Source organism: Daphnia pulex, chromosome 4 (assembly GCF_021134715.1).
Source record: "Daphnia pulex isolate KAP4 chromosome 4, ASM2113471v1".
Taxonomy (NCBI): Eukaryota; Metazoa; Arthropoda; class Branchiopoda; order Diplostraca; family Daphniidae; genus Daphnia; species Daphnia pulex.
This window is the reverse complement of record NC_060020.1, coordinates 2,690,329-2,701,489: the sequence shown is the minus strand read 5'-3', so window position 1 is coordinate 2,701,489 and position 11,161 is coordinate 2,690,329. Positions and strand designations below refer to the sequence as shown.

The 11,161-nt window shown below is 47.0% G+C and overlaps 1 protein-coding gene across 3 annotated transcripts in view; it reads right to left on the bottom strand.

Moving 5' to 3' along the window:
- Positions 1-4,311: 4,311 nt before the first annotated feature.
- LOC124193190 overlaps positions 4,312-11,161 on the bottom strand; it is a 42,581-nt gene continuing 35,731 nt past the window's right edge. For 2 of the 3 annotated variants that reach the window (XM_046586892.1, XM_046586890.1), the window contains 2 exons: positions 7,346-8,470; positions 4,312-7,174 (listed from right to left, as the gene is read on the bottom strand). In XM_046586892.1, the coding sequence (XP_046442848.1) occupies positions 5,213-7,174; positions 7,346-8,272 (2,889 nt within the window). In that variant the 5' untranslated portion in view covers positions 8,273-8,470 and the 3' untranslated portion in view covers positions 4,312-5,212. Of the gene's footprint in view, positions 7,175-7,345; positions 8,471-9,349; positions 10,871-11,161 lie in introns of those variants that run through there. The other variant, XM_046586891.1, reaches the window with a different exon arrangement.

Sequence of the window (11,161 nt, the reverse complement as noted above, 5' to 3'; positions counted from 1 at the left end):
CGCGTGTATACAAGATATCAGCTCAGTGTGTTTTCTTCTTCCTTCTTGTTTCTTTTTCTTTTCTTTCGTGTTGTTGTTGCTTATAGACAAAGCGTCCGGGCTTTTATATCCTTCCTTTTTTTGGCTAGTGGCCCGGCCATTTCTTATTGACCCCTATGTGTGTTTGTGTGTGTGTAGTACGGCGGACGCAGTGCGTTCAGCACTAAGCAAATAGCATCAATGAATGATGAGCAAAACTATCAGCAGCGGGAGCATCTCTATCGTGTGTGTGTCTGCCTTGTTCTTCTATGTGTGTGTGTACGTACTCTATTTTGTTACGTGCTGAACAACGCAGAGAACAGCAGAGAATTGAATCACGGCAATAGAAGGGAGGGAAAAAAAGACCCCGACCGGGCAGAAAAGGCTTGGCTTTCAACGAATTGGAAACATTCCAGCAGATGTTGAGGTTGAGCAGGAGCGGGGGGTTGTTGCTCGTTAATCGAGCGAAAGCTGAATTGAAATATGGTTAATGCAAACGGCGCCAGCCTCATCTAATTGATCATTAGCACCGTCTGTTACGCCGACACGGCGGCACTAAACAATAAGGCTCCTCGATTGTTTCCCCGACGAATTAAAAGAAAATGATCCTGTACCCAGCACTGGGAAATAAACACTGCGCACTATTAGATTCCGGGGGGCCGGGATTTATATATCTTACACATCCATTTCCATCCGCCCACCGGCCTGCTGCTGGTGTTTGTGCACACAGCAAGTGTTGGAAAACCCATTCCGATTTCATTCGCCCAGAAAGAAAAATAAGAAAAACATTTCAATAAACTCCGTGGAGCGACTGCATGTAGTACAAGTATATATATAATAAATGCGGGAAAGGTTACAGACGTTGCCGGGATTCGCCATCATATCACTGGGCATGTTTCGATATAAAAACTTGTGTTTGTTTTTCTTTCTTTTTTGGCTACACGGTTGCCACAGTGAATTTGCCTAGGAGACCGTTAATCGTTCTGTGGCGACGGGGTCGATTTCGGCGGCGATTTCGGAGAGAATAAATCTGGCGTCGGGGTGTGAGCGCAATGAGCCGTGGCGTGTCACGTTTGATGTGCGTCACTGAATTGCTGGCAGCTTTTGAGTAGTACTTCCCAATTTTCCTGATAGGCAACCGTGTCGCCTTTCAAATGTGAAACGGAAATAGGAATCCGATCGCGCGCCCTCTTGGGCTGATTTGCTGACTAACCCGCTGATGTTTGGCCATCATCGCTATAGATCGGGGAAATTGATGATGTGCGTAGCGAACTGTACCCCCGCGATGTGGTAATTGAGCAGTTGTTCGCATCAGTCTACGAAGAACAACAACAACACAAAATCCAGCGCCATTTGGATATTGCGGTGTTGTTGCAATCATTTAGAAGAAGAACTTTTTATTTCTCAAGAAAAATGCGCATCGCGTCATTCGTGAACGAGACAATGAAGATGAGTCGCCAATTCACATCATCATAAAAAGATATGCAAATTTATTCATAATGCAAATTGCGGGATTCTCTGCAGCGGAATGGGTTGGCTGCTGCCGTCGTCGTATTACCTACCCCCCCACACACACACAACATGAAAAAGAATCGAAAGGAACCGCATACATAAAAAGAACCAAACCGAAAAAATGCAAATTTGGCTGGCAGATCAAAACTTTGAGACAATTCCGGTTGATAATGGTCTAGACGAACGACGTGTATCTATACAATATTTAGATTTATTTTTTCCTCCTCTCTCAAGTTTTCAATGATTATATATAGTACAAACAGCGAGAGTGGCGCAGCAGAGAACCTATAACTTTGTGAGCAGTTGCATTGTTCCCAGCGCAGTTTGTGTAGCTGCGATAATATTCTCTCCTTTTTTTTTTAAATATTTTTGTCGGGACCGCAAGGGAAAACGATAAAATAAACAAGTAGAACGGAAGTTCAATAATTGGCAAGTTCCAAAAGTGGAAAAATTTAACAATACATGTACATTTCCCTTTCTTTTCTTCTTTTTTTGGGGGGAAAGATTTAAATTCGAATGATTTTTAGCGGAATTGTGATGCCATTTAAAAAGATTTTCCCCCTTTTGTTTGATTGTTTTCGGAATTTTTTTTAACGAGTTTTAGGAATTCCTCGTCGGTTCCGCCAGTTGAATTTCGTTTCTCCATTTTTAAAAATACACAAATCAAGGTATAGTATAGGGGACGAAATAGGTCATTATATGAAAAGTGGTTATTCCATATATAATGAGTGGGCGAATTAGAGAAAAAAGAAAAAACGTACACAGAACAGATGCGGATAAAAGATTTCTTACCTCCTATGATTTGTGTAAATTCGTAGGCGAGCCGGAACGGCACGAATTCCGGTCGATCGTTACGTGGATATACCGCACTTCCTATATATACATGTAGCCGACGACAACTATAGCGGAGTTTAGTGCAGGAGAGAACGAATATGTGTAAAAGTGTCGAATGGCTTTTACACAAAATAAAGCCCTTGAAAAAATAAAAATAAAATAAAAACCAGAAAACATTTAATGTTTTTCCTGTGTACATATAGACAATTAAAGACATTCGTAGTCCCGGCAACTTTGCGGACCGCCGGCAGTTTTTTTTTTCTTCAAAACGTGCCGTCACAGCCCTAATTGCGTCCTTGCGGTTTCGTCATGTCGTCACATAAAATTCTGATTCGGGAACCAAATAAAAACAATATCGGTCCCTTCCGGAATCCGGAACATTGAAAGAGACACACGGATGGGCTGCTATAGTTGAGTTTCCATGGCGACCGGTGTGTGTGTATAAATCCGTGGCGACGACGACCGATTATAAATGCCCATACTGTTGCTGCTGAACTGCTGCCTTTTCCCGTGTCTACAGGAAACACGTCTTGGAGCTATTCTAGTGCTGCCTATGCTTGTCTTTGACGGCCCATTCGACCAGCAGCTATATAGGAAACACAAACATGTGTGTGTGTGTGTGTGTAAATGGGAGCCACTCTGCTCCTCAGTGTGTAGCATATAGGCGCTCTGCTCGACAAGTCAATAAAAACAAGACCAAAGACATTCAAGGACGGGCGATGGCGTCGGTCAGTGAGTTGGTTGGGCGGTTATCCAGCGCCTGTATACTGCTGGACTGGCTGGCTACTGCTTGCTGTGGCTCGAGTGGATTTCGGGCGAGCGGATGAAATATGATCGTCTCTCTTCTGTATACAAGACTCGATTCTGCCCGGCTCTCCAAACTTGTTTCTATATTATCGTCCACTTCTGAGACGGCATACAACAACTGTGTAGCAAAAGTAGTAGCCGAGCAGTCGATTCTTTGACTGCTGGGCGAGAGAAAGTCCAAGCTCAAAGGGAAATAAAAAGATGGAAAAAGTCGCTGGGGGCCTCCAGCAGTAGCAACGTAAATACTCTACGGTATCAACCAGAAAGAAGAAGAAGATGGAAGAAGAAGAAGGAAGGAAGATTGCCGGATTGTGTGGTGGTCGTGTGACCGACGCAATGCGACGCTACTCGAAACGACGTCGCATTCACAGATTCCATTTTTCCTCTTCTTTTTCTGATTGAATGCGTGCGGAGGTTTGAAGGAGTTCAGCTAGGCGGAGACAGACAAGACAATTAATTACTGTGTTACGCGTTTGTGTGTGTGTGTGGGGATACACCCTTCGTCACACACACAACGCCCCATCATCGACTCACTTCCTCGACGGGAAAAAAATAAAATCTTTTTTTAAAAACAACTTTCTTCTTCGGAGAATTTAAATTGTTTTTCGACTTATTTTTACCAGCAAAAGATTTCCGTTTCAAAAGTCTATAGATCCTTCCACACTTTCTGCTTTCGCTTTGAGCGCAGGAACATAGTGAGCTACTGCTGCAACTTGTCCTTTTTAACTTACGTCATCTGACTTTTCACATTTATTTGAAAGAAAAGTATATTCAGAAATGGGCTCCTTAGTGTTTCCAGGTAGACGTGTGACGAAAAAAACGACCAACGACATGCGGAACTGAACGGGCGGCGGCGCTATAGGCAAGTGAGAGCGGTCTAGGCAATTTGATTGATTAGCTTTCATTTGTCAAAGTGAACGTAGGGGGGGAGCGAACAGCAGATGTCCGTTGCTTCTCCGTCAACCGAGAGGGCCGGCAGGAGAAGAGATGTCGGGCGATAATTGAATTGTTCCATTTTCCACAAAAAGCTCAGCCTCCACACATTATGCGACCCCTCGTCATTACATCGACACGTGCGGTCTCCCCCCACACACAACCCAAAAGCGACAAGGGAGCGATTGAAAAGAATGAAGAAAAATCTTTGAATAGCACATCCACGTTTATTAATGGGCTAAATATACAAGATGGAATGGTATAGAGACACGGTGTTTGTATACATTAAAGGTCTAATGGAAGAGGAGGAACAAGAGGAGGAGCAACAGCATCAAAGTAAATAAAACAAACGAAAAATTCGGGAGAAAGAAAGAAATTAAAGTTTTGTAGATTTTCGTAAATGTGTTTTGCCTTTTGGGTATTTTTGTAATTATGATTCAACATTTTGGTTTTTTCTTGAAGAATTAAGATTACCGCGATGGCACATTCACTCTCAAATCTATTACTTGTTTTCCCCCTCTCTTTTTGACTTGCGGCCGACGTCTTCTTCTTTTTAATTTCATTAAATATGTACAAGCGCGCAATAATATTCACCAATCGCATATTCCCGTCTCTCTTCCAATTTCCACATCATCACATTTTTGTATGTACATTTTTCCTTGTGATATTATAAAGAAGTAAAGAGCCATGAAAAATACGTTTGCGGGGGGGTTGGTAAGAGCAAAAAATGAAACGAACGAAAAGATACAACGAAAAAAAAGGAGAAAAATACAAACAAAACACGGAAAATTGTCATACGGTTTGTTGTTTTTTGAAGGAGGAGCAATACAATTTTGATGCAATGGAAACACACACGTTCAAAGGGGAAAAAAACGGACACAGCTATAGACTACGCATGGCAAGGATGCGTGTGAGCGCTGCGGATTATGTAATAAGATAATAGATTGTAGGGGGTTTCTGGTTAATTTTTGTTTTTGTTTTTCAGGTCTGCCAAATGGTTTCGTCAGTCATTGGACGCCTCTACGACGACACTCGTTCGCTCTTTTAAGGCACATCGATTTTTCTCTCTCGAAAATATTTTCTTATTTCTTTCTTGACTGTGTGAACTTCAGACTTCCGTTCCGTCTTCGCCTTCGTCTTCGTAGGCAGCCTGGCCGCCACCGCTTTCTGCGGGATCGTCCAATTTGATCGAGTCGCCCGTCGTCGAGAGTCTCTTCTTGGGTTTGGGCGGTGGTTTGGGCGCCACTTTGGCCGGTGACGACCCCCCGCCGTCGTCGTCGTGATAGGGCACGACACTCGCCGGTCGAGCGACGACTATTGATCCGGGGGGTTTGGGCGGCACGGCCGGAGCGATTTTCCTCCTCATCCCCGTGTTGCTGCTCAGACTAGACACGCTGGCCCGGCTGCCAGCCGCTCGGAAGTCCGGAATGGGCGAGATCACTTCGGGAGCCGCGCTAGAGTACGAAGTGTTGTGGCTGTTGGGCGTCGATGAATCTTGGAGGAGATGTTGAGTCTCGACGTCGTCCATCCGCCGGACCGGCGTGCTGCTATTGTTGTTATTGTGGTTGTTGAAATAACCGAGGACGGGCTCGTTGCGGCCCATCCGGCGGGAATTGTGGTGGTGGTGAAGATGATCTTCGTACTGCCCGTTCGACAGGATGTTGGGCGTACTCTGCTGATGATCGCGTCGCTGCTGGACCAGCGGCGAGGACGGCGGGATGTCCACCTCCTCGATGGGCACGTAGTAAGCTGGAAGAGAGATCTTGTGCCCTCGGCTGAGCGTGCTGGACTGGACGCGCGGACTCGAGACCGAGTTGGGCGTCAGTCCGGCGATTTTGTTGAGCGACAGCGCCGATGTCGACGACCCGTCGGCCGTCACGCGAGGTCCTATCGTGTCGTACAGAGGTTGTTGCGGTTCCTCTGGCGGCAGAGAACCTGGGCCGGGAGAGGACGACGACATGGGCGGAGGAGAGCTGGCCCAGCTGGGCATCCTCGGACGAGGTCTCCTGGGCAACGTTACATAACCCGGTCGGGGTCCGACTGGGAGTAACACGGCCGTGCTGCTCGTCGTGCTGCTGCTGTCAGTGAACTGCAGCGGCGGATGGATGCCCATCACGCCGTAGCTGGGATGGCCGGCCAACTGGGCCGCGCTCAACGTCGACATCATCATTTGCTGATTGGGCGCCTCGTTGGACGCGCCAGAGTGAGTGCTGGGCGACCCGCCGCCTCTGGCTCCCCGGTGCGGAATGTCCAGCAAATCCGGGTAAAATGAGCCGTCGGGATTCTGTTGCACTTGACATCCGTCCAGCATCATCAAGTGCCTCGTCAGAGTTTCAGGCACCCGACCGCCACCGTCGTACCGCTCGCCCGGAATGTACGTGCTCGACCCCTGAATCATCCGCATGTGTTGCTGGTGTTGTTGTTGTTGCTGCTGCTGCTGGTGGCGCAACTGCATCTGCATGTGCATGTGCTGCTGGGCGTCAATGTCGGTCTGAGCGACGGCGTGATAGCCGTCGGTCGAATTGTTTTGCAGCGACGTGTGCTGATCCATTTCAATGTCCAGGAGCGATTTCTCCTGTTCAGAGCCGGCGGCGATCGATCCGTTACCGTTGGCCGTTTTGGCCGAGCCGTTCATCTTGTTGGCGCTGCAGTCGCGCTGCTGCGGCTGCTTCCTCTTTGGCGCTCGCCGGACCAGGCAGATAATCAAGAAGACGAGGCCGGCCAGGAGGACGCACGCCCCCACGATCGCCAAGGTGATGGCCGTCGTGTACGACATTAATCCCGTCTCCTCTTCGATGAGGATCGTGACGGGGGCCGGCGGCGTTTGCAGCGAGACGTTGGCTTCCACTTGGCCGCCTTTATTGCGGGCGATGCAGCGATACTGTCCGGCATCCTGCTCGCTAATGCGCCGCAGAGTTAAATTGCTCCAGTGCTCCAATTCCGGCTGCTGCTGTTGCTGCTGCTGCGGTTCCGGCGGGTGTGGCGAGGCAATCGGGTTTATCTTGGCCGGATGACTCGACTGGCGGATGACAAACTGCTCACTTTGCGACGCCGTCGTCGTGTTGACAATCTGATAAACCAAGTGGAAAACAAACGAGTTAGTCATTAGTTATCTCATTACGGTACCAGAGCTCTCCTTTCCGTCGTACAACAACATCTGTCACAAGTCGAAATCATTTGGGGCGAGAAAAAATAAAGTCGAAATGAATTTGAATTTACATGCAGATAAAAGTGGTTTCACCTGTCTGTTTTGAAGGACCCACCAGATGGTGGGCGGTGGATTGCCGCTGACTCGACAGCTGAATGTGACGTCAAATCCGAGCCGTCCTTCGACGTGAGGTTCGTTGACGTCGATGAGCGGCTTACAGGCGAAATCCTCGGCGGCCAACCGACTCCACGATTTACCTTTGAGATGTTCCGGCTCGGCGCACAGCGTCAAAGTCGAGTTGAGGTTGGCCTCAGACAGGTAATCGCGCAGGGCCAGTAGGCGGCAGTCGCAATTCCACGGATTGTCCTGCAAGTCGAGGCTTTTGAGCTTGTTGAGCGGCAAAAAGACTTCCGGTTTGAGGTTGGTGAATCGATTGGCCGACAGTTTGAGGCTCTCCAACTTGCTCAGATGCATAAACGCCTTCTTGTCCACCATTTCCAGTTGGCATTTGACTAGTTCGAGGCTGCGCAGGTTGGGCAAGGCGGGAAACTGGTGGGCTTCCAGCTTGTCCAGCGGATTGTGACTCAGCGAGAGCGAGCGCAGCTTCTCGTTGGTGCTGAACGTTTCCGGGTTGAAGCGCTGCAGCTGGTTGTGAGAGAGGTCCACTTCCACCATTATGTTGAGATCGTGGAACGCGTCCTTCTCCACCAGCGTCAGGCTGCAGTTGCGTAAAAAGATGCGCTGCAAATTGATGAGGCCGACAGAGGAGAAGGCCCGGTTGACCAGGACGCCCAGCTGGTTGCCCCGCAGATCCAGCACTTGAATTTCCGAGCTCAAATTCTCGGGGATCGTCGTGAAGCCGGCGCTGGGGCACTCGGCCACTTTCTTGCCGTCGGCCCATTTGCAGGTGCAGCCGGCCGTGCACGTGGCCGTCCAGTCGGCATGGGCCGGCCCGGCATGCGTCACCAGTAGGCAGGCGAATAACATCAAAACGGCCTTTAAAATGACGATTGTTGCCATGGTTGGGTGTGTGTAATCGGTCAAATCCGCCGATGCCAAATCCTTCGAACCGACAACAACAACAACAACCACAATATTTTCGATTTCTTTTTTCAAACGGCAGAAGTAGAAGAATCTCTTTCACTACCACAAACGTGCACAACAACGAGATGACTGGAAGTCTTCATGTGGACATTGAGCGGGTCCCTAATCCATTACCTGCCAGAGAAAAAAAAAAGAAAAAAATAGAAAAAGAAAAATCAAATCAAATTCAAAAGTTAATTTTTCAGATTTATACGAAAAACTGGAATTTTGTTTTTTGAACCACATCCAGCAGAGCCATAAATAATAATCGGATTGCCTTCCTTCCACCCCTAAAGGTACACATATACATAAACGTAGCCGGTTTCTTTCCAGTTGAAAGAAGTTGGAAAAACCCTGGAAAAAAACAAGGAGAAAAGGATAGAAGGGGGTACACGAACGGATCAAAATGTATATAAGAGAAAGCTGGAGCATCATAATGATGAGCCCAGACAGACAGACAGAAAAGACTGGTTAGTTTGTGTGTTGTGTGCTGTGCTGTGCAGACGAGCGTTCTAATCAGATCCCCTCACTCACTCGCTAACAGTATTGAACTTTGTGTGTTCCATAACGGGGGCTGGAGCAGCTCAAAGTTCAGTTGTTGTTGTATATAAGGATAGAAACGAGACCACATACGAGTCTTGTCTCTCTCTATCTCTCTCTGCTGGATTGGCTTGGTTGTTTGGTGGATAAGGAGGGGTTGTTAGGGTGGCGGGTGGAGTGAGGCCTACAGCACACGCAGCTGGGTATCTCTCCTCCTTGCATATTGCAAGAGATGGGCCGGAGATTACACGAAATGCAGCCAAAAACCCCGAGTCTCTTTTTTCTTCTTGTTGCGGCATAAAAATTTGAAAAATGATCCCCCCCCCCACTCCCCTGGCCGCAGTAATCAAATCCAGCCGCATACACAAAAGACAACAAGACATATATGCAAGGGGGAAAATGTTCTTTCTTTCTTTAGACATGGTGAATAGAAAGAAAGAATGAATTATTAAGAGTCCTTCTCTTTTCACGCACCGTTAGCTGGCGGGAATGATTCGTATGTCAGCAGGGCCACAATGCAGAGGGGAAACTGAGACTCATTTGGTTGCCATTCAACCACGCTCAAGGTAAGAATACACACACACACACAGGACAGAGGATGGTCTAACTAACTATATATCCCACACAAAAATAATAATGAATAGATGAACTATGCAAGGCGGACGTGTGTAGCCCATGGGCTAATGTCTCACCCTCCCCTCCAAAAAATAACTGATAAGTTGGACGAGATAACTCGCACATGTTAGACGCGAGTGTGCTGTGCTGTGCCTGCTAGCTTGTCTGGGTGGGAAACATTCAAAAATTGTAAAAGATTACCCCTGAGAGAGAGAAAAAACCCAACCCGGTACCGGTCCGTCCGTTACCTTTTTTTTTACTTTTTATGGCTGGGCCATGGCTGGGCTAAAGGTAACAATAGGTTCGCTCAGCGGGCCCCTCCCAAACAATCATCAAGGAAAAGTGTAATCATTCATAGCGTAGAGCTTTTGCTATACAGCACACATGTTTTTGTTGGCTCCTCACTGACTGTTTTTCCCCCCCTTTTCTTTTTATTATTTGGTGGGTGGTGGTGGGTCACAAAAGGAACAGAAACACGCGGGATTAATCCTGCGAGCACAGCATGGAAAACTCAAATGACATTCCTTGGATCGAAACTTTGCAGCAGTTTCCGCCACGCCCAAATCGATTCCCCAATTGACTGGGACGACGTTAGCTTCCCAAACTCTATTACCTTAAACTTTAAGGCAGTCGATATGAAAATTGCATTCACCTTGTTAGGTACACTAGAGAGAGAGAGAACGGTTGGCTCTTGTGCTAAGTTTTCGGATAAAGGGGCTTAAAGAGACTCTTAGGGTCCCTGGGAAGATAAGATATTAACGATGCCGTGGATCAAATCAAAGTTTCTTCTCGGGGGCCAAAGTGAAAAAATCATAAAAAATCGTATAAAAGTTGGTGGCAACTTCCTTTTTTTCTCTAGCTCCTATTTGTATGTGTACAGGAAGGAGAAGGACAAAGTTTCGGGGGAGATGTTATAAAAGAAAGAAGAAGAAGAACAGGCCGTTCATGACGAAGGCAGAAAAAAACGTGACAAGGTACAATAGTCGGCGCAGGGTCACAAACAGAAAATGTTTGTCTAGCTCGGGGGATTGTGCTTTGATATTGTATATATATGGCATTTTATGATGATGGTCGTGTTGTATAGTCCACGGTAGAAAACCCAACTGTGTAAGACGTTAAGGGTCACTGAGATTTTGTCGGTTTTCCAGTGCTGGAAATTCACGCATTCAAAAAAGAGAGAGAAAAGTTGGACCCTGAGTCATCTCGGAGAGCTACACTAACGAATTTCTACAAAAAGCATCCGGTTGACTCAACTTTAAAAAAGTAGAAAAACAAGAAAAATTATTTTAAAAAATATTTTTTTTCTTCTTCTTTCAACCCCATTTTCTCAACTATCGCCCATGGAGATCAAGGCGAGATGGGTGTCTCTAGGCGATTTGATGGATTGTTTAAGGGGAAAGAAAAAAGTGGAAAATGTGTTTTTTGATTCTCCCCTGGCACACACACAACACACAATGGCCACCTACTTTTTCTGAATAAAAAAAGACTTTCGTTTTTTACTCATTTCCCAGATGGCTGGGACACACACACGGCAACAACTCTTAGGAGGGTGTCATTTCAACGTCTATGCACACACACACACACACATCGCGGGCTTCATTGGGCTCTACGAGTATAAAAGTGGGTACCAACGACGATATAAAGGGAATTCGAGACAAGGACGCCATTATG